This window comes from Gadus chalcogrammus, chromosome 5 (genome assembly GCF_026213295.1).
Source record: "Gadus chalcogrammus isolate NIFS_2021 chromosome 5, NIFS_Gcha_1.0, whole genome shotgun sequence".
Lineage (NCBI taxonomy): Eukaryota > Metazoa > Chordata > Actinopteri > Gadiformes > Gadidae > Gadus > Gadus chalcogrammus.
Window position 1 is genome coordinate 20,206,795 of NC_079416.1, and position 23,628 is coordinate 20,230,422.

The 23,628-nt window shown below is 54.1% G+C and overlaps 1 protein-coding gene across 1 annotated transcript in view; it reads right to left on the minus strand.

The window, feature by feature from the left end:
• Nucleotides 1-23,617, minus strand: part of pcnx1 (pecanex 1) — a 44,989-nt gene extending 21,372 nt beyond the window's left edge. Inside the window, 14 exon segments of the mRNA XM_056590931.1 lie at nt 195-348; nt 1,825-2,087; nt 3,273-3,330; nt 3,818-3,908; nt 4,587-4,786; nt 8,206-8,333; nt 10,961-11,147; nt 11,188-11,780; nt 11,782-12,830; nt 13,502-13,570; nt 14,401-14,461; nt 16,323-16,428; nt 20,621-20,835; nt 22,907-23,617. Coding sequence (XP_056446906.1) covers nt 195-348; nt 1,825-2,087; nt 3,273-3,330; nt 3,818-3,908; nt 4,587-4,786; nt 8,206-8,333; nt 10,961-11,147; nt 11,188-11,780; nt 11,782-12,830; nt 13,502-13,570; nt 14,401-14,461; nt 16,323-16,428; nt 20,621-20,835; nt 22,907-23,059 — 3,327 coding nt within the window. The 5' untranslated portion in view covers nt 23,060-23,617.
• Nucleotides 23,618-23,628: the final 11 nt, after the last annotated feature.

Below are 23,628 nucleotides of genomic sequence, written 5' to 3' on the forward strand. Positions count from 1 at the left end.
AGAAAGAGAAACAATATATCGCAGTCTGTACAGTAGGATGTTCATAGAACCAAGTGCCAAGCACTAACAATTGTAAGGTTGACCCCTTCCCCTTATCCCTAAAATTCAATGGCGATTTATATTCTTATCAATGTATTGATTCAAATTAAACGCAAATCAGCCTTCTCTTTTCCCAAGCCCATGGCCCCGCCCACCTTGAGCAGGGAGTACTGGCAGCTGGCGATGACCAGGCAGAACTGGAACACCCAGATGTCCGTGAAGAAGTCGTTGACCAGCAGCACCGAGCCCAGGAACGCCACCAGCACCGCCAGCGCCACCGCCAGCACGTTCTCCAGCACCTCCCGGTTCCTATGGCAACCGCGGGAGACGGCGCGTTAGGTAAGGGCGGAAGATTGTGTTGAAGTGATTGAATGAGTGTGTGTGAATGAGTGAGGGAGCGGTCGGATAAAAGCGTTGACTGATTGAAACGGAGGTCAACCTGACGATTTGTCGGCCGATGCTATCGATTCCCAACGTCACTGTCCGATCATTCGTCCGATCAATCGTCCGATCAATCTTCCGCTAACGTTCGGAATCTTTAGCATCGGACTACAAAATGTCAAGTGGACGTTCAGGAAACGCGACTAAAGAGTTAGGCTAAGAACAATCAAGGCATATAATTAATATCGGAAAAAGTTTTCAATGTTTTTATTTATAAACAAACCCGAAAGGAACAAGGTTAATGGTTTCGCTCGATAGCACAAAATTGTGATAAAAGGAAAAAGTGCTTTCTAAACGAACCAGAACAATAGTTTAGACGTTTTTCCTTTTAAGTGGACCGTGCTAAATCCTTAGCTCGAAGGGTGAGCATCAAACGTGCTGAAAGTCGGTTATCTTGTCAACAGCAGAAGGGCTTCTGGGACGGCTTCTTAACGGTTGTGAAGCTCGCTGTGAGCCTGCTGATCGGACGCTCGCGACGTAGGGAGGAGTTCTGAACGGCCGCAACGTTTTCCGGCATTAAATATTCATACAAAGCGAGACGGTTGGTCCCTGTAGGTTGTTTTATGTTCACCGTCTTATTCCGTCTCTCCGTTTCAAGACTGTTTCACCCGACGAAGGGAGGAAGGATAACCGTACAAATGATCCCGTGTTTGGTGAAAAACGTTCAAAAAACTGTTTTAAAACCAATCAAACGCTGCTGCTGCCATCTCGAACCGTCTGCCCGAAACCGGAACCAACCGGTTGGCGTCGCGCTGAGAGGGGGGGGGGGCGATCTTGATAAGACTCGGAGACGCTTCAAAGAGAAACAGCCAGACACCCCTCGACGCCTGATCTCTCCTTTTAAAACTGATTGGAAGCCACTTCCGTTGAGCCTTCCTCTGAGTGCCTTCTCCTGAGGTCGGAGAGACAGACAGACAACGCATTGATCCTGACCCCCCAGGGAGACCAACGGATGGACGGGAGACGAATGCAGAGAGGGTTTTAACTAATCTGTAGAATAAATACTGCGGCAGTCATCGAAGGACTGCTATCCCTCCGTCTCCCTCCCCCCTCTCTTCCCTCCCCCCCTCTCTCTCCTCCCTCCCTCCCTCCCCTCCCCTCCTCTCTCCCTCTCCCCCTATCAGCCCCTGACCCCTTACAGTGGTGCCAGAGCAGGGGGTGTCCGTCGGACCCCTGAACGTTGACGGAGCAGTGTGTGTGTGACGTGTGTCGCACCCCTGAACGGTGATAGAGCAGTGTGTGTGTGTGTGTTGTGTGTCAGACCCTGAACAGTGATGGAGCAGTGTGTGTGTGTGTGTGTGTGTGTGTGTGTGTGTGTGTGTGTGTGTGTGTGGTGCGTCGTACCGATCGAACAGCGCCAGCAGGGTGAGCCGGTCGAAGTGCAGCCCCACCCAGAGGTAGGGCAGCAGCCAGAAGCGGTAGTACTGCTTGACCTTAGCGGCGGCGGCGGCGGCGGCCGTGCCGGGGGTCGCGGCGGGGTCGTCCAGGCCGGCCGGCGGGGGCGGGGCGTCCTGGAGGTCGGGGCTCAGGTCCCCGTCCCCGTGGGGGTCCAGGCGCTCCGGGTCCATGGCCAGCAGCTGGTTCAGACGGATCTGGTGGCGAGAGAGCTGGCCCGGGGTTAGGGGGGTCCGACGCAAGACAGCTCCCCTCCTACCTTCATCTCCCCTCCTCCCCTCCTCCCTCCTTCTTCCCTCCTCCCTCCCTTCCCCCTTGATCTCCACTTTCTCCCTCCCTCCTCCCTCCTTCTCCCCTCCCTCCCTCCCTCCTCCCTCCCTCTCCCCTCCCTCCCTCCCTCCTCCCTCCTTCTCCCCTCCCTCCCTCCCTCCCTCCCTCCTTCTCCCCTCCCTCCCTCCCTCCCTCCCTCTCCCCTCCCTCCCTCTCCTCTCCTCTCCCTCCCTCCCTCCCACCCCACCCAGTGGACCCTGAGGGACTCGATGCCACTTAAAGGGGCACTAATTGTGGTGTGGCTCTGATTGGCCCTTGGATCCATTAAGTGACATCACACCCGGTGGTAGCACATACAAACACGTAATGTGTGTGTATTTTTACCAGCGGGTAATAAGAGTCCACTCGTGTTATTTCACCTTCAGGTGTGGCGCTGCCATTTCAGATCTCCCCATTAGTGACATCACAGGTGGGTGGGTACAAAACAGCTGTACGATGGACGGGTCAGATGACCAGTCAACCCAGTGGGCCGTCCCAACTGGGAGGTTGAAAAAGGGTCCCCAAGCTACCACCAGGTTTGATGCTGATTGGCCGTTACTAAATCGATTGGTGATGTGAGTGACCAATCGCAAGTGGGGCTGGCCACCCAGACGTAAGACTTGGATAGATCCCACTGATACAGTTTGCCGGCTGGTCTGGAGAGAACTCAGCACAGCGCCCTTTCTGGTGAAATACCATCGCTGCGATGGCGGGTTTGGTGCCCAGTGACTGAAGTGACTTGTGTTTGATTTCAGTGTTTAGGTTACACTTTTTTTGTGTTTATGTTGGAATGGATTAATAGTGGAGTATCTGGTGTAATGAAAATACATCAATAAAACGCCTCGTTAGTGCAGGGGGTCAAACACACACACACCGTGCCAACAGAAACACAGGAATGAAATAGAGACACACACAAACGCAGACAGACAGACAGACAGACAGACAGACAGACAGACAGACAGACAGACAGACAGACAGACAGACAGACAGACAGACAGACAGACAGACAGACAGACAGACAGACAGACAGACACAATTTCATGGACACACAAATACACACACACACACACACACACACAGGTCCTCACCAGGTCATGGGGGAAGAAGCGCACCGAGGTAGTACTGGACAGGTGAGAGTCCGTTTCCCTGTGGAGAGGAGATCACAGGTGTTCAGTCACTTGCACAGGCTCCTATATCACCATATCACTGCTCACTTAACACAGGAGTATGTCATAAGCATACTGGGATACACTTTCTGCAAATCAACATGTTAATCCATTACGATGACCAAGAAAGAAAAGATAGACTATGATATTTATTTGTTGAAATATTCTCTCTAATACTTCATTATTAAATCTGTAGTATCGTAAATAATTCTTCCTGTTTCGACTGATCGGATTTCCCGACGTCGGTTTCATGTCACCGGTTGCCGTGCGAAACAACGAATCACAACCTTTCTTACGTTTCTAAATTAATTCCTTTCCGACCAATAAATATTGAACAGAATGACAATCGTCTGCTTGGCATTCAGTTAAACCTTTACCAGTCATTAAGGAAGAAATTCTGACAATGTCACTCCGTTAAAGCTTTAATAGTCGGTAAGTTCCTTTACGACAAACTGCGAAACACCCACCACAGGTTGTTGGAGGCCCGGCGGGTTTCTGGTACGAAGCTGCCCAGGGTGCAGCCGCCCGTCACCTCGTACAGCGACGGCGCCAGCTTGCCTGGGGGACCAATCAGAGAGAGCCACGTCACCGTGACGACCTGGGCTACCTTGTCCGAGGGTCTCAGTCTCTAGCTGATAATGCGCTCACCCTATTTAGAGCTGTCCACCATCGCTGAATGAGGCGGTCACAGGAAGCCATGTTGACCAGCATGCCTGGCCAATCAAAAGACAGGATGCTATCTGGGAAATCCTATCTTATAATCTCTCTCCTCTCTCCTCCCATCCCCGCCTCCTACTCCCTCCCTCTTCAACTCCTTCCCTCCCTCCCCCCTCACATCCTCCCCCCTCTCGCTCTACCCCCTCCCTCCATCTCCTCCTCCCTCCCTTCCTCACCTCCTCCCCCCTCTCGCTCTACCCCCTCCCTCCATCTCCTCCTCCCTCACCTCCTCCCCCCTCTCGCTCTACCCCCTCCCTCAATCTCCTCCTCCCTCCCTTCCTCCTTCCTCACCTCCTCCCCCCTCTCGCTCTACCCCCTCCCTCCATCCCCTCCTCTTCCCTCCCTCCCTCCTTCCCCAGCGTTCCTACGTCGTCCGGGCAACGCAGATGTCCGCCTCAGGCTTTGAATCCCTCGCCGTCGCGGGACATGCAGGGTTCCATGACATCACACGCACGCACGCACGCACGCACGCACGCACGCACATACGCACGCACGCAGACGCACGCATTGGGCTCCTACCGTAGTCGTCGTGGAGACTGGCCCCGCCCACCAGCAAGGCCTTGTCCTGGGCGCCCTCCAGGTGCGAGCTGCCGGTCCTGGCCAGCAGGGAGGCGCTAGCGCTCAGCACCGTCACCTGGGACGACGCCCGCGACGGCTGACCTTTGACCTGGGACGTCGACGACGACGACTGCGACGCCTGGCTGAGCACGTCTTGGAGGCTGTGGGGGGGGGGGGGGGGGGGGGGGGGAGGGTGAGCGGCATTTATACAGCGCTTCCCTAACCAGTGGTCCCCTCAAAGCGCTTTACAATGTTGTCTCACATTCACCCGTTCACGCACACGTTCGCACACCGACGGCGGTGTCGGCCACGCAGGGCGACAGCCAGCGCGTCGGGAGCAGTCAGGGTGAGGTGCCTTGCTCAGGGACACCTCGACACTCGGGCCAGAAGGAGCCCGGGAATCGAACTAGCAACCTTCCGGTGACCAGCCAACCCCGCTCCACCTGCTGAGCCTCATGCCGCCCACAGAGGGGGGGAAGAGGGTATGATTCACACAATCATCGTCATCTTCATCCTCGTCAGGCCGGGTCATAAAGAGACTTCCTGGTAAACACAGGATGCTGTCATCGTGATCACCCAGAGTCTCCTCACCACCATGTGATGCGCCAGTGGACTCTGAGGTCAGCATTATGCTGCATCGCTCGTCCCTACCACATCATTCATGACCATTTAGTCTCTGGTTAATGGTGTTGTGGACACAATACCTAGCACACATCCTTGAAGGGCTTTAACCTATGAAGCAAACCTTATCTCATCAAGTACATAATGAGCCAATAATACAGTCTTTGTCGTGTTTTGCAATCGACAAGATTCATGAATATGATATTATAAATCCCCAAGCACATATATCCATCTTTACGAGGTGTACGACAGCCGTGTTGAATCCATAACACAGACAAAGACCTTCAGGCCAAATAAGATGATGTCACGATAGTGATCCCAGCACAACTTTCTAGACTAGGTGGCGACACAGAGGGAGGGAGAGGGGGAGAGAGAGGGGGAGAGAGAGAGAGAGAGAGAGAGAGAGAGAGAGAGAGAGAGAGAGAGAGAGAGAGAGAGAGAGAGAGAGAGAGAGAGAGAGAGAGAGAGAGAGAGAGAGATTATGTGAGTGAGGGAGTGAGGGAAACAGAGACAGACACAGAGACAAAGTGAGTGTTGGAGTGTGAGAGACAGAAATAGAAGGAGAGAGTGGGTGAGGGAGACAGAGACAGAGAAGGAGTGAGTGAGTGAGTGAGTGAGTGAGTGAGTGAGTGAGTGAGTGAGTGAGTGAGTGAGTGAGTGAGTGAGTGAGTGAGTGAGTGAGTGAGTGAGTGAGTGAGTGAGTGAGTGAGTGAGTGACATAGACAGAAAGAGTGAGTGAGTGAGAGACGGAGACAGAGGAGGAGTGAGTGAGTGAGTGAGAGAGACAGAGACCGAGTGGGTGAGTGAGTGAGTGAGAGAGAGGCAGTGAGCGAGATCGAGAGCGAGAGAGAGAGAAGATGACGAGCGATGACTGGACACAAACACAAAAACGTTATCGACCCCTCAAAGACTTTCTCAGCTTAATTTACATTCCGGTGCTCAGCAGTTTGAGACGTGACCTTGGCCCAGGAGGGAGGGGGCCTGTCGGTGAGGGAGGAAGGAGGCTGCCACCGTCTGCATGGTGCATAAAAATTAATATATGTAATATTAATGTAGACGCCGGGGGGGGGCGTTTGCGTGCGTCGAGCTGACCCCCAGGCCAGAGGAGTCGTCTGCCATCAGTACGCAGTACGTGGTACGAGTGCTTGTGTCTCTGCAGCCCTTCAACCTCCCTGCTCATCGCACGGAGCTGGCAACCCTAATCTCCCCTCCTGCTCTCACCCCCTGCTCATCACCCCCGGAAATTCCAGTTTGGGGAAATCCTTTGTTTAATTTATGGATCGAACACAACGATCCTTGACCTGTAAGGAATCGATCTGTCACGAGGTTCAATCTCTTGGCTGAATACAGAGGAAACGGTTTTGTTAACCTGTGTGTCCTCGTATTCAGCAGAGGAAGGAAAGGCCAAACAGACCTTGAGAGCAAAAGGAAACAACGGTCACGCCACGGGCTGGCCTTCATAGTAAAAGCGCTGCCCTCAGAGCCACCGCTGGCCTTCACAGTAAAAGCGCTGCGCTCAGAGCCACCGCCGGCCTTCATAGTAAAAGCGCTGCGCTCAGAGCCACCGCCGGCCTTCACAGTAAAAGCGCTGCCCTCAGAGCCACCGCTGGCCTTCACAGTAAAAGCGCGGCACTCAGAGCCGCTGTGTCCGCCTCTCGTCCCTCTCTCAGTCTCCGTCTAACTTCACTTCCTGGGGTTCTTCAGAACCCTCCAGATATTCCACCGGCGCAGTGTTTCAGAGTGTCTGCAACCCAACCCGGCTCCTGATATCCGGTGTGGATGTAGATATTGCAGCGGCCCATAATCCACGATCAGAGGTAATGCGATATCCACTGCAGTCATTAAGTCCTTCAGCGTCCACTGGAGACAGGAAGATAGAGCGGCCGAGACGCTGGGGGCAGAACGGCCTCCCAGGAAACAGACCAGAGCAACAGAGCAACAGACCAGAGCAACAGACCAGAGCAACAGAGCAAATGACCAGAGGAACAGACCAGAGTAACAGAGCAAATTACCAGAGAAACAGACCAGAGCAACAGAGCAAATGACCAGAGAAACAGACCAGAGCAACAGAGCAACAGAGCAACAGACCAGAGGAACAGACCAGAGCAACAGAGAAAATGACCAGAGAAACAGACCAGAGCAACAGAGCAAATGACCAGAGAAACAGACCAGAGCAACAGACCAGAGCAACAGAACAACTGACCAACAGACCAACAGACCAGAGCAACAGACCAGAGCAACAGACCAGAGCAACAGACCAACAGACCAACAGACCAGAGCAACAGAGCTACAGACAAGAGCGACAGAGTAGAACAACAGACCAGAGCAACAGAGCAAAAGTCCAGAGGAACAGACCAGAGCAAGAGCAGAGTAACAGACCAGAGCAACAGACCAGAGCAATGGAGCAGGACAACAGACCAGAGCTACAGACCAGAGCAACAGTCCAGAGCTACAGACCAGCCGAGCTGCTCGGAGCAGCATGGCATACCGAGCAACAGACAAGAGCGACTGACCAGAGCAACAGACAGAGCAACAGAGTAACAGACCAGAGCGACAGAGTAACAGACCAGAGCAACAGACCAGATTAACAGACCAGAGCAACAGACCAGAGTAACAGACCAGAGCGACAGACCAGAGCGACAGAGTAACAGACCAGAGCGACAGACCAGAGCAACAGAGTAACAGACCAGAGCGACAGACCAGAGTAACAGACCAGAGCAACAGATTAACAGACCAGATTAACAGACCAGAGCGACAGACCAGAGCAACAGAGTAACAGACCAGAGCAACAGACCAGAGTAACAGACCAGAGCAACAGAGTAACTGACCAGCCGAGCTGCTGGGAGCATTTCTCTCCTGGCTGACGGGTGGGTGGATGAATCACGGACGAACAGGCGGCTGAATGGATGAACCCCAGAGAGGGGAGGCTCCGACCCCTGACCCCTGACCCCTGACCTACCTGAGCGGGGAGCCCACCAGCGAGGCGGTGGGGGTGGGGTTGCTCCCGGCGTTGTGGCGCCGCCTCACCGCCTGGCGCCGGAACGTGCTGCGCTCCCGACGGAACGTCACCGGCTCCTCACCCCCGCCCTGACCTATCACAGGGAGGGAGGGGGAGAGGGGGAGGGAGGGGGGAGGGAGGGAGAAGGGAGGGAAGAGGGGAGGGGGGGGAGGGGAGGGAGGAGGGGATGGGGGAGGGAGGGAGGGGGAGGGAGGGGAGGGAGGGGGGGGAGGGGAGGGAGGGAGGGGGAGGGGGGAGGGGGGGAGGGGGGAGAGGAGGGGAAATGGAGGAAGAGAGGAATGGAAAGAGGGGGGGGTTGAGGAGGGAGGGGTTGAGAGAGAGAGAGAGAGAGAGAGAGAGAGAGAGAGAGAGAGAGAGAGAGAGAGAGAGAGAGAGAGAGAGAGAGAGAGAGAGAGAGAGAGAGAGAGAGAGAGAGAGAGAGAGAGAGAGAGGATTAGGGAAGAGGGAGGATGGAGGGGTGGAGGAAGGGAGAGAGGGAGGGGAGAGAGAGGGGAGGGAGGGAGGGGAGAAGAGAGAGAGAGGGAAGGAGAGAGAAGAGAGGTTATAAAATAAGATGAACCTTTGATAATCCCTGGAGGGACTTCAGGTGTCATAGCAACGCCTGCAGTGAGAAAGAAGCGCAGGAGCTCTACAGGTGAGGGGAGGAGTAGAGGAGCACCGAGCTGAGGAGAATATGAATCAAGATGAGGTCAAACCCTGAGCAGCCGGCCGCAGAGCTGCAGTCGCTCTCTGAGGTGTGAACGAGGGGAAATCGGTCAATTAATCAATCAATCCATGTCTTAATATAATCAGAATAATTATAACGTCATTATGTATGGCAATGCAAACGTTTTGCTCTGCAATACCAAAAAAAGCAAATCAAATGTTTCCCACATCACAAGGGCGAGAGAGGAGGAGGAGAGACAGTGGGCGAGCTAGACAGAGCACCCTGCGTGTGTCTGCTGGTGAGAGACAAGAGAGGCGGAGCGCGCGAGAGGCGACGGAGCGGGACTGCAGTTCTGGCTACGACCCGTAGTCCCCTGAACCACCAGTAGGGGGCGATGGTTCAGTATCTCCTGTTCCCGGTGAGGTCACACTCCGATCCACTGCACCCAACAGTGAACTTGAGATTTGGGGGTCACTCGGGAGTTTGACATCGGGGGATCAAACCCAGAAACTTTGCGGGCTGGGAGTGGAACCAGTACCCAGGACCCAGTATGGACACCGCACGCCTCCCGGTTAACGGGACCGCCGGCGTGTTTCATGTCCCACGTCCAGACCACAGATATTCGTATTTCATAACCAAATGACGTCTGTCTAGACTCCCAGGATAACGCGTAGCAGCCCATCATTTATCACCAGCCCGCCGTTCAAAACACAGACGGACGGACGATACTGGGAAGAATGGGATTCATCGGCCAGTCCCAATAAACTGACCCAGCTCCCAACCCAGAACCCTTGATTAATGAACCCTGTGTTTACAAACAAACCGTTGCTAGGCAGCCGGCGCCAGGCCTCGGCGGGTTGGACCAGAACGGACGACAGCTGTCTTGTGGTGGGGCTAGCTTAGCGCCTAGCATAGCTCCGAGCGTAGCATAGAGCTGGGGGTCACATGGAAGTGTTTGGTCGGCCCCCCCCTCTCTCTCTCTCTCTCTCGACGACCCGCCCAACAAACAGCCAAACTCATCACAGTGGAAACCTGTTGAATCTGCCTCTGCCCACAAAGGGAAAGTCCAGCTCCATCTCCCCCCCCCCCCCCCCCCCCCCCCCCCCCCCCCACACACACACACTCTAACAGATGTCACGAGCTGCTCAGCCTCATAAACTAATCTACTAAACTCGCCCCAATGTTAAAAATATCAACCAGCAGGTCGATCAGTACCTGGGTGAATGAACACACACCCCTGACAGCTATAAGGTGTGTGTGCGTGTGTGTGTATGTGTGTGCATTTGTGTGTGTGTGAGCGAGCGAGTGAGTGAGTGAGCGAGTGATTGAGTGAGTGAGTGAGTGAGCGTGTGTTCCTACGTGCGGTCCTGTGTGTTCCTGTGTGCGTGTGTGTGTGCCTGTGTGTGTGCGCGGGTGTGCTCCTGTGTGTGTGTGTGTGCGTGCCTGTGTGTGTGCGCGGGTGTGCTCCTGTGTGTGTGTGTGTGTGCGTGCCTGTGTAGCTGCTCCTGTTGCTCTAACCTCGGCAGCACAAAGAGGCCCCTGTCTCGTCTCCTCCTGCTCGGGGACGGCCGAGGCAGCGGCGGGCGGCCGCTCACCCCTGGAGACTCACCGTGGTAACGCAGCCTGATAAGTCTTGATAACTGGAGCACGCGCACACACACACACACACACACACACACACACACACACACACACACACACACACACACACACACACACACACACACACACACACACACACACACACACACACACACACACACACACAAGGGGCAACAACGGAACGACCCCAGCGTCTGAGCTGTTTAAATTGCCGGGCCCCTGGAGCCCGGAGGTCGACCGGACCCTGGGGGTCAAAGGTCAACTCCCTCAACCGGTTAAACCCGTGCTATTCCACGCGTCGCCTCTGATTGGCTGCTACGGTCCCCGACCGGTCGCCTGCTGATTAAGCGCTGAGGCGACGCCCCTTTACCTCGCAGATTGAAGAGAGGGGAGGAGGGGGGGGGGGGGGGGGGGGGACCTACCTCGCAGCGCGACGGCGGTGGAGACGGAGGAGGAGGAGGAGGAGCCGGCGGCGGGGGGGTCGGGCGCCTCCCCGGGGGGCCCGGCCTGGCCGGGGGGGCCGTTCCGGGAGCGGGTGACCGACTCCAGCTGGGAGGCGCGGCCCAGCAGCGAGGCCGCGTCCAGCACCTCCCCTTCTTTGGCTTCCAGGTCCGACTTGGAGGAGGTGAGGGGCGGGTGGGGCCCGGCGGCGGGGGGGGGGGCGGGGCCGGCGGCGGGGGGGGGGGGCGGCCCCCAGGCGGCGGGGGTCGCTAAGGCAGGCCGCCGTGCCGCTGTCCAGGCTCAGCACGCGGGCGTGGCTCCGGGCGCCGCCGGGGCTGCCGGCGGCGGCGGCGGAGGCGGCGCGGCGGGAGGGGCGGGGCCTCCGGGCCGAGGTGGCGGCGGCGGCGGGGGGAGGGGGGCCGGAGGAGGGGGGCGGGGGCCTCAGGGCGCGGTAGCAGCCCTCGGGGGAGTGGCAGGAGCGCGAGGTGAGGCTGGAGGAGCTGTCGGTGCTGAGGCGGTGGGCCGACGCCCGGCTGGAGGCGGCGCTGAGCTCGCTCTGGTCACTCCAGTCCTCCTCGTTGTTGTTGTTGTTGCCGGCGGTGGCGGCGGCGGCAGCGTTGGCGGCGGCGGGGAACACGGCGCTGCGCGGCTTGGTGAGGCCGCGTGTGGCGGCGGCGGCGTACTCCCGGTGGCGGCTGGCGTCGAAGCTGCTGGCGCGCTTCTTGCCGTGGCCGCGCCGCCCCCCCCTGCGGCCCCCCGCCCCCGCCGAGGAGGAGCAGGAGGGGGAGGCGTGGGCGGGGGCCGACGACTTGGGCCGCACGTCCCCCCCCCTCCTCCCCCTGCTCCTGCTCCTGCTGTTCTGTTTCCACGGCGACCACGCCGGCGGCCGTCGCCGGCGTCTCCTCCCGCCGGGGGTCTGACGGCGGGTCTTTGGGGGCAGGGCCGGGCGTGTCGGGGGGCGGGTTCTTGGCGGTCAGCTCGTTGGCGTGGGGGTTCCGGTTGGCCTCGCGCGACGGCCGGCGGCCCAGCCCCCGGGGGGCCCCGTTGCCGTGACTACAAGTCGGGCCGCCGCCCTCCGGGTGGGGCCCGGACGCCGACGAGCCCGGCGTGTCCCCCCGGTCCCGGGACCCCCGCTCGTCCCCCGACAGCGACGGCAGGCTCTCCACGCGGGTGGAGCCCGTCTGCTCGCTGTGCAGGCTGCTGACGGTGCTGGTGGTGTCGCGCTCCGTGCTGCCGCTGCCGTAGCTGTCGCTGGAGCCGCTGCTGCGCGTGCTCAGGCTCCGCAGGCTCTCGGCGCTGGGACCCCCTGCCGGGCACCGGCCCCTCGCCCCCCCCTGCGGCCCCGAGGCGCCCTCGCCCGCGTCGCGCGAGGCCCCGGAGGTGGAGGCCACGGCGGGCTCCTGCCGCTGCAGGTCGTACCAGTCCCCGGGCCCCGGCGCCCGGCAGGCCGCCACCGCCGCCGCCGCCGCCGCCGCCGCCTCCAGCTCGCACACGGGGTCCAGCCCGCCTCTCCGGGCGAGGGCGGGGGGGTACGGCGCCAGGTCGGGCTGGGAGGGGTCCGGGAAGGCGCCGCCCGCTGAGCTGGAGGTGCGGGGGAGGCCCCGGGACCGCAGCTCCTTGCGGAAGGACTGTGACTGGAGGGGGAGGGAGGAGGAGGAGGTGGAGGTGGTGGGTGGTGGTGGGGGGGCCGCCGGCGGGGCCTCTGTCTCGCAGGTGGAGGTCAGCAAGGGGTGGAGGAGGTGGGAGGAGGAGCTGCAGAGCTCGGCGGAGAGGGGGTCCCGGGGCAGCTCCAGGGGGCCCAGGGAGGTGGAGGGTAGCATGGAGGCGAAGGAGTCGTTGGACACCAGGCAGTACATCTTGGTGTCCGACAGCAGGTCTGGGGGGACAGACAGACAGACAGACAGACAGACCAACAGGTTAGAGGACGGTTCTCATTCATCCATTTTTTGTCTCTATATTTTTACTTTGAGTGTTATTTTCCTAATCTCAGTTCCTGTATCTTATGCCGAGAGACTATGACTATAACTGTTTCTTGGGGGGATGATAAGGTACTTGATGTGAATCTCTGAAAGTACAAAGCGGTAAAAGCCTGAAAGCTTCTAAAGACATCTGATTGGACGGTCGGTCCGGGTTCAGTTTAGGTTTTGTAATTAAAGGGATACGCAGCGATATCACAGTGAGTAACATCTGTAAATAATAATCACAGCGCCCCAAAAATAGTGCTGATTATCTGGTAATACATCATGTTGTCACATATTGTATATTTTATTATAATATCATATTGTGGCATATTATATTGTTTATGGTTGTAGACAACAATGTTGTTGTTATTCTGTTACTGGCACTCGTTTTGAATAAGTGTTCATGTCACATTGGAAATCTCATTAAAAGCTACTCTCGGTTAACAGAGCAAATGCTAACCTCACAAACCCCCCCATCCGGACGAACAATGATGAATTCAGAGTCACACGATTAGTCGTCGGAATCTGGATGAATCAGATAAATGGGCTTTAAAAGGGAATCCCTTCAGCAACGTTAGACCCGTACCGTGGTCGTGGCTGCAGCTTTCCACCAGCGTCAAACTCATGTCGTCCGCGTTCCTCCCCATGTCTCCTCCTGCAACCAGGGGGTTAGGAGGGGAGACGTCAGCCAATGACAGCCTTCCAACATCCCTTCATTAATCAACTGGTCATTAGAGTCGGCTAAACGCCTCGACATGAATGACGCGTCACATAAACACTGCATCCTGTGTGTTTGTGATCGGGGCCAAACACTGGACCTAGTAGATGAGGAACGGATGACATCACGATGAAAACACTACAGACGATGTAATGCTGACGGAGAGCCAGACGCCCTAACGATGAAAACACTACGGACGTCGAGGCGCTGACGATAAACCAGAGGACCTAACGATGATAACATGCGAGCGAATCAGATTCTTGTTTGTAGCTCTGTGACGCGGCGCAGCCCGTCATCCCTCGCTCAGCGGGGAGAGGAGGGAGAGAAGAGGAGAGCAAGATGTGGGAGAGAAAGGAAGGGAGACAAGAGGAGGGAGAAAGAGGTCAGAGTTCTACTGACTCAGCACGCACTCGACGCTGGGCTAGCCCCACCGATGCAAACACCAACGCGACAGAACGCACGCACTGCGCGCCGGCGTGAAGGCATGCCGTCCAGAGACACAGAGGAATGTCCGGGACGGATCTGTGGATCTGTGTGCGGCAGACAGGCAAGACGCAGCGATACGGAAAAACCGCAAGACGGACGCGGGAACACAGAAGCACGAGAAGCTGCTCCGGGGTTTATCGCGTTACGTTTACAGCGGAGGGACTGACTGGCACTCCCGACACCAATAAGCCGACGTTACATCCGCTCTAAAGGGTTTTAACCGTCGTCGACACGGTCTGTGTGGGCGGCGGTGGGAGAGCGGCCAGGCCTGTGTCTCGTACTCAGAGAGAGGCGGCGGGGTCTACCTTTGGCCCTCGTGGCGCCGCCGTGGGTGGACGCCATCTGAAACACAAAACGGACAACGAGGACGACGATCAGAGCCACTGCCGTACACCACGGACCTCTCCTCCTGGGACCAGCCCCACGCAGCACCCCGGTACTGCCACACGGGCTAATGACGCCGATCAGAGACACCCGTCTGTGGCTGCGTGGTGATGGACTGGGAGCGTTGGTAAAAAGATACAGGGTTCGATACCCGATGTCCACAACGTACCCGGAGGCGCCTTTGAACAAGACGTGGTCTCTATAGTACAGCAGTCTCTATAGTACAGTGGTCTCTATAGTCCAGTAGTCTCTATCGTACAGTAGTCTCTATAGTCCAGTAGTCTATATAGTCCAGTAGTCTCTATAGTACAGTAGTCTCTATAGTACAGTAGTCTCTATAGTACAGCAGTCTCTATAGTACAGTGGTCTCTATAGTACAGCAGTCTCTATAGTACAGTGGTCTCTATAGTCCGGTAGTCTCTATAGTACAGTAGTCTCTATAGTCCGGTAGTCTCTATAGTACAGTAGTCTCTATAGTCCGGTAGTCTCTATAGTACAGTAGTCTCTATAGTACAGTGGTCTCTATAGTACAGTGGTCTCTATAGTCCGGTAGTCTCTATAGTACAGTAGTCTCTATAGTCCGGTAGTCTCTATAGTACAGTAGTCTCTATAGTACAGTGGTCTCTATAGTACAGTGGTCTCTATAGTACAGTGGTCTCTATAGTACAGTAGTCTCTATAGTACAGTGGTCTCTATAGTCCAGTAGTCTCTATAGCCCGGTAGTCCTTACAGTGGTCTCTATAGTCCAGTAGTCAGTGGTCTCTATAGTCCAGTAGTCAGTGGTCCCTATAGTACAGTAGTCAGTGGTCTCTGTAGTACAGTAGTCAGTGGTCTCTGTAGTACAGTAGTCAGTGGTCTCTATAGTACAGTAGTCAGTGGGCCCTATAGTGAAGTAGTCTCTATAGTACAGTAGTCAGTGGTCTCTATAGTACAGTAGTCAGTGGGCCCTATAGTGAAGTAGTCTCTGTAGTACAGTAGTCAGTGGTCTCTATAGTACAGTAGTCAGTGGTCCCTATAGTACAGTAGTCAGTGGTCTCTATAGTACAGTAGTCAGTGGTCTCTATAGTACAGTAGTCAGTGGTCTCTGTAGTACAGTAGTCAGTGGTCTCTATAGTCCAGTAGTCAGTGGTCTCTATAGTCCAGTAGTCAGTGGTCTCTATAGTGCAGTAGTCTCTATAGTACAGTAGTCTCTATAGTACAGCAGTCTCTATAGTACAGTAGTCAGTGGTCTCTATAGTGCAGTAGTCTCTATAGTACAGTAGTCAGTGGTCTCTATAGTGCAGTAGTCAGTGGTCTCTATAGTACAGTAGTCAGTGGTCTCTATAGTACAGTAGTCAGTGGTTCCTATAGTGAAGTAGTCTCTATAGTACAGTAGTCAGTGGTCTCTATAGTACAGTAGTCAGTGGTTCCTATAGTGAAGTAGTCTCTATAGTACAGTAGTCAGTGGTCCCTATAGTACAGTAGTCAGTGGTCTCTATAGTACAGTAGTCTCTATAGTACAGTAGTCTCTATAGTACAATAGTCAGTGGTCCTTATAGTGCAGTAGTCAGTGGTCCCTATAGTACAGTAGTCAGTGGTCTCTATAGTACAGTAGTCTCTATAGTACAGTAGTCTCTATAGTACAATAGTCAGTGGTCCTTATAGTGCAGTAGTCAGTGGTCCCTATAGTACAGTAGTCAGTGGTCCCTATAGTACAGTAGTCTCTATAGTACAGTAGTCAGTGGTCCTTATAGTGCAGTAGTCAGTGGTCCCTATAGTACAGTAGTCAGTGGTCCCTATAGTACATTAGCCCCTACAGGGGTCCTGGCATCAGACCCACCTGGTGGCTGGACTCGGTCCCAGTGTAGGAGTTCCTGGAGCTGCAGTCCACGGGAGGGGTCTCCTGTCGGATCAGGTCTGCCATCTCGATACCCCCTCCAGGGTCCCTACACACACACACACACACACACACACACACACACACACACACACACACACACACACACACACACACACACACACACACACACACACACACACACACACACACACACACACACACAGTCAGCCTGACGTCACCACCAGCACTCCCTGGCTCAGGAGGGGGGGAAACCTGATTGTGCAACTTCGCCAACACGGGATTCAAATAACCGCCTTGACGTCTGCACATTTGCAGCCTGACTAACGGCGGGGCGACGGCATCGAGTCAGACTTGTTTAGGCGGCAAACAGCCGGAAGACGGCGTCGCCAGATTTGGGCCAGCCAGATTGGACGGGAAATCTGGCCCAATCTGGCAACGCTGTCATCCGGCAGACTGCCGCGTATAAATCACTCCCATATGCCAGAGACCCTTCATAACAGGTCCAGCTGGACGGACAAACACACACACACACACACACACAGGACCTGAGCAGGGACGGCAAGGACGATGGGGAGTAGGACTCAGGGAGGACAGGACAACCCACACACACACACACACACACACACACACACACACACACACACACACACACACACACACACACACACACACACACACACACACACACACACACACACACACACACACACACACACACACACACACGTACGTCGTTGGCCATAAAGACCAGCTTGTCTGCTTTTAGAGGGACCTGGAATGCGACTCCAGATGTGTGGGTAGAGTGGCTACCAGCTCTGTGGTCCACTGCTCTCATTCTTCTTCTCCTCCTCCTCTGCCCTCCTTCCCTGCCTCTCCTCCTCCTCCTCCTCCTCCTCTCTCTTGCTCTCCTCGTCCTCAGTTTCTCTCCTCCTCTGCCCTCGTCTCCCCTGGCCTCCTGCTCTGCCCTCCTCCCCTCCTCTCCCCTCCTCTCCCCCCCCCCTCCCCCCTTCTCCCTGCATCCTGCTCAACACGACCTCTGGAATGTGAGAGCGAGTCACTTCTCCAAAACAAGCCTCAGACCTGGCTGGCTGTCGACCTGGCAGACTGGGAGCCTCGGATGGCTAAGGGCCGGGCCTGGCTTTCTTGCTTACTGAGGCATGGCTATCCCTGAGACATCTCAGCTGTGGAGAAATAACCCAGACTAGCTGATACCTAGCAACGACTGTGGTACAGCTGGTTAGAATTAGTACCTGGCTTGATGTGAATTGGAAGGCTGTCACTAGGTTGACAGGGACTTAGGTTAGCTGAGACACTGCTGGCTTTCCATCTAGCTAACTGGATGGCTAGCAACTAGGGGCCTGGGTGCTAGCTAGGACCTGTGTGACAAGCTAGGCCGGGCATGGATGGATAGCTAAGACATTAATGGCTGGCTAACGCGAGGATGGCTAGCTAGGACTTAAGGCTTGCATTGTTTATCCTTCTCAAATACGAATCACTTGGGATAGCGTTAGTCTAGAAATAATAGCAGGAAAGTCCAAAAAACGACATCTACGTCGGTGCCCTGGGAGGTGAGATACTGGTTCTCCAGGTGGACCAGTATCTTTTCCCACGCCAAACAGCCAGAGAGTTGACCTTCGACCCAAAACACAGACTGTAAACAGTAGATTAAAATCTCACCGGAGAGGAACTTCATGGCACTCCACTCATATTGACGACCACCGGCGGCCCCTCCCACTTTGCCCTGGCTGTAAAGCCCTGTAGCTAGCTGTGTGTTTGCGTTCGGATAACGCTCAGATTTTCCGAACTCGACATCGACGGACCACTTTGCAAACGCGCATCGGTCTGCGACCTCTCAGTTCACGATAGCTTTCCAAGGGGCGGTGTCGACGGCCACATACCAAAATGCCTCTGTTCGATCCCCCGCTCAACCTAGCTGAGTGTCGAGGTGTCCCTGAGCCTCACCCTAACGCCGCCGTCTACCCACTGCACCGTCCGTCAACGGATGACGGAGGGCGTGGCTGACGGATGGGGGAGTAGTCTTTGCAGAGGCATGCGTCAGCCAAGAGCATACGCGATCTGATTGGATGACGGATCCGTCGCTGCCTGAAAACGGAGCCGACGGATGCAACGGAACGGATGGATCCACAATGCATTGCGACTCCGCCCCATTCAAAGTCAACGGGATCCGTCCGTTGACGGATGCAGTGGGCAAGAGGGGTTAATGCTCGCGACAAGCAGGCTTTCGCCTTGCATTGTTGATACCGCCGTCGGTGTGTTAATGTGTGCATGAATGGGTGAATATTAGGCAATGATGTAAAGCGCTTTAAGCGCTGTATAAGTAAGTGCAGTTCTTTGTTCTTTTGTTCGAGAAAGGACCGCTGACCAGTCACGGTTCTACATCAGCGGCCGCCATCTTGGACAGCTACTGATCGGCTCAAACCCCGCCCCCCACGTTAGATAAACGGTTGAGATTGGCCCGACAGCCAGGTCAGCTGGAAATCTGTCTGAACGGGTGGCCAGACTCGGGCCTCTGCCAGAGGAAATAACACATGAGCTAGCAGATTCGTTGCAGTCAGTGGCTATCTCTGTGTTAGCATTGTGAATGGGTTGTAGTCGATGTACAGCACTGTGGCTAGCTCTGTGTTAGCATTATAAATGTGTGGTAGTTATGCAGCACCGTAGCTAGCTCTGTGTTAGCATTGTGAATGGGTTGTAGATGTACAGCACTGTGGCTAGCTCTGTGTTAGCAATATAAATGGGTTGTAGTTATGCAGCACTGTAGCTAACTCTGTGTTAGCATTGTGAATGTGTTGTAGATATTTAGCGCTGTGGCAAGCTCTGTGTTAGCATACACACTACTGTAGTTTTCTAGCACTACAGATGACTTGTTACGTAACTCTAAGTGGAGATTATTTGGTTTTCTGCTTCCTGTCTGCCATGGCTTTTTTTTAACCACTTCCCCTGTAGCTGGGTTTTGGTCTGACGCACGCTGCCCTATTGACAGATGACTTGTCCGTGAGGCTTGGATTCTTTTTTATCGTGGCTTTTCACATAGAATTATATTTGCCTTGCCAAACTGTCAGCTAGCTAGGGGTCTCTGAATGCCTTTTACTTTCCCCAAATGGGTTTCTGAGCTCTGGTTTGTGGCTGTCCGGTGACGACCTTTGAGTCTGTAATTGTGACAACAGGCTTTACAAATGAACCTGGCTTGACTTCACTCTCCATTAAAGTGATCTGTGATCGATCGGCAATATTCCAAAGACCCATTGGCTGGCCTCCATTTTAAAAGCGCCAACACCGACGACGATCAAGGCCCGGACCCTTCAGCCTGCTGAACCCTCCCCCAGGCCCGGACCCCCCCCCCCCAGCCACCATCTCCTCCCTGCGCTCCTCTGAGAGCCGTCTTAGACGTTCACACCAGCACTCAAACTTCTGAGAGATGTCTCACGCCCATGGCTCCTATATAGGATACCTAATACGGCGCGTACGCTATACCGACACGGAGGCAGAGATATTGATGTACAGGATGTACACTATGCGCAGGGGAGTACAGTTCACCACTTTTAAAGTACATCTCCATTTGCTCAGTGACCTATCGGACGAAACACTTCGGGTGTTGACAGAGAACGGCTGCTCATTCGCCGAGGCTGATGACCTGAGAGTAAAGTGGCTCATCCAAGAAAAGCTTCAGGGTGGACCTGAAGAGCCCCAGCGCCCGAGAACCTACGTCAGTCCTGTGGTTCTCAGCCCTGGAAATTCCTGTGCGCAGGAACTAAATCATATTATTTTTGTGTGCTCCACCGCTAAGGGAAACTTAACGTCTTCCGGTACGATGCATCACGGTGTGCTTCTCGTCCTGTACCACAGTTATACTTCATGCTTTCACAATAAGACTGTTAACCTTTAACCTAGTGTGTGTTAGTGTGCGTGATTGTGTGTGCGTTAGTCTGTGTGTTTCTGTGTGATTGTGTTTCTGTGTTAGTGTGTGTGTTTCTGTATGATTTTGTGTGTGTGCGTGCATTTGTGATGTGCGTGTGCTAGTGTGTGTGTTTCTGTGTGATTGTGTTTCTGTGTGTTAGTGTGTGTTTCTGTGTGATTGTGTGTGATTGTGTGTGTGTGTGTGTTTTATCAAGAACAACAGAGACTTTCACAATAAAAGCCCCATTGCGTTGACGTTGGTGACCGGCATCCAGAACAGCCACCAGTACAGTCTCTATGACCTGTGCGCGTGTGCGTGCGTGCGTGTGCGTCTGTCCGCCTGTGTGTGCGTCCCTCACCCCGGCCCGTTGCTGTCTTCCTGCTGGGCGTTGCCGTCGGCGGGGGGCCCCTCGCCGCGGGCCCCGCCCCCCGGGGCCCCCTTGCCCCCCCGCTGCACCACCTCGCCCTCGTCCAGGGCGTGGTGCAGCCGGTAGTTGACCGTCTTCAGCAGCAGGAAGGTGGTGCCGATGACGCCGCAGTAGACCCCCACGATCACCCGGGTGGGCGGCAGGGCCTGTGGGGCCAAGAGCCACACGTTAGTGTGTGTGTGTGTGTGTGTGTGTGTGTGTGTGTGTGTGTGTGTGTGTGTGTGTGTGTGTGTGTGTGTGTCTGTGTGTGTGTGTGTGTGTGTGTGTGTGTGTGTGTGTGTGTGTGTGCGTGCGTGTGTGTGTGGCCCAATCCCAAAGTGAGCCCCGAGGACTAAGAACTCACGGACTTAATTTATCTCAGGTGATAAGTGAGTGGATGCGTGTGGGTTGAATCATTATTTGATTGTTGGCCTTCACAATACTAATCATTAGTCATAAAGGGCTACATTTGGCTGAGTTATAAAAGGTATAAGTAGAAATATGAAGAGCCGTTTGGGAGCCAAAAGAGCAGGCTCTTGTTGGTGAGCTGATCCAAATGATCCGGCTCACTGAAAAAAGCCAGAAATTCCCATCTGGTCGCGCATTGACAATAGCCTTGTCTTGTTGTTTACCTTTCTAATTTCCAGATTTCCCTATGGTCTCCGCGGTAAACGTCACAACGCTTTGAACTGTGGGTAATTCCCTTAGGTGAAGTCTGCACTGATGCGTTTCTCTCCAAGCATCACCAGGCTGGTGTGTGTGTGTGTGTGTGTGTGTGTGTGTGTGTGTGTGTGTGTGTGTGTGTGTGTGTGTGTGTGTGTGTGTGTGTGTGAGTGAGAACAGTGAATTAATCGAGTAGTAGTAATTGAGTTCATTAATTGATGGGTCATTTGGACATCACAGTATATGTGAATAGTTACTACCTCTGTTTCATCGGATAAAACCCACGAGGCTTCTCTGAGCGTTCTCACCACCCGCTGGTTTGCACATGATTTGTTTACACTGGGTGTGATAAATCTATGAATAGAATCAATTTTAAATCAGCCAAACAGCCACACAATATGCAAGTAGTTGGGGTTGGTTTTTTCTAATTCACGCTTCGGGGATCATGGCCATTTCAGGTCAAGTTTATCTAAAGAGAAACAGGTTGCTGTGAATAACTTAACTTCAAATAAACACATTTCAGAAGGAAGAGGCTATCAAACAGCAGTTTATAGCTGTACATCTGCCTTTCAAATTGTTAAGTGTCCTTTCAGACAGTTTATAACTGTGTATCTACCTTTCAGACTGTTTATAACTGTATATCCGACTTTCAGACTGTTTATAACTTTATATATGACTTTCAGACTGTTTACAACTGTAAATTTGCCTTTCAGACTGTTTATAACTGTATATCTGCCTGTCAAACTATTTAGAGCTGTATATCTGCCATACAGGCTGTTTATAATCGTGTATCGGCCTTTACTAGCTATTCTGATCACAGCCAGGATACCACTGGTCTATTTACTTCCTCTCCAGGAATAGACAGCAGACCTCAAACTCAATATAGCCGTCACTATGCATGTATAAAGACACTTTAAATAGGCAGTGCGTGTTCATTTAATATTTAACATCCTAATAAACTGATTTAAAGCCAAGCCTTCTGACAGCTAATGGCTCATCGAGATAATTCAACAGTAGTAGGTTTTAACTCGTGTTGTGATGGTTGATATCAGCACGATTGGATGGCTATTGATAAAGGAGGTGTTACATGAGTTCATTTACTCAATAGTGATGATCTTCAATCAGTGTACTGGCCAGGGTCACCAAGCCGTGGGGGAAGGGGCAAATACATCCTACTGAATAGAAGATATCCTTATATCAATGTATGCCCTACTTACAGCAACCAAGAGTAGTATTGTCAAAAGGGATTTCACAAATAAACAATAGAACTGTCGAGGGGTCAACCGACCCGTTGGTTGGCACACTTGCTGGAACAATTTGAGCGTCAGATTTGACACAATGCCATTAGAATCACGCATTGTTATGAAACGCTCCCGTATGAACCCACAGGCAAGGGGCTTTATGATGCATAGATTGTGTTTTAGTAAGGTTTAACAGCGGTTAAAACGGCTATATTAATGTTATGACACGGTGCATTGTTGTCTTAGTTTCCACAGAGGATCGCCTGGGACGAAACATTAAATCTATTTGACTTAATTGCCTTCCGGGGCGCTCGGCCAGTGAACAGACACTCACCATGTACAGCGTGAAGGGGAAACACAGCAGGAACAGCCAGATGTACAGATGCAACGCGTTCACGAACGTATTCTGATGGGGGTCGTAGTACCATCCGCCTGTGATCGAAGCCCACAGCCCCTGCCTGAGGATCTGTAGAGTTTGAGACCCCATGTTTGCACACACCCCGTCCAATTTCCACGGAGTGGAGGAGAATCAACGAAGGAAGGGGGCCGACACGTAGGGGAGCCGGTGGTCAGCACTCGGCATGACGAGAAGTGCTCTTGTCTCCAGACGTCGGCCTGAAAGTCCCCGCTGCAGCCATCTTCTCTGCAGCCAGCTGGGGCTCTCGCTCGGGTCCTCCACGGAGAAGCCTCCTATCCCACCACACCCTGCGCGCCGCTTCTTCTTCGTGGCATTCGTGTAACGCCGCTGGTGAGCCGGACTGTCACCTATCTTTGTCCATTTCTGCCCCGGATAAAGCGGACTAAACGTTTTTAAAGAGGTTGCCTTATGAACCTGAACATGACGAGATGCGAAGGGATGAGGAAAAAGGCAACACAGAAACAGGAGTGAGGGTGAAATTTGTGCGTACACTTTCGTAGAATTAAAGCCCGATTGCGCCATCGTGTGGACAGATCTTTGAATCACGCTTTGACAAAGAACAAGATATCTGTAAAATGTATACTCGACGGTTTAGGAAATTGACTAATTCAATTCGTTAATTGGTCAATTGTGTTTGT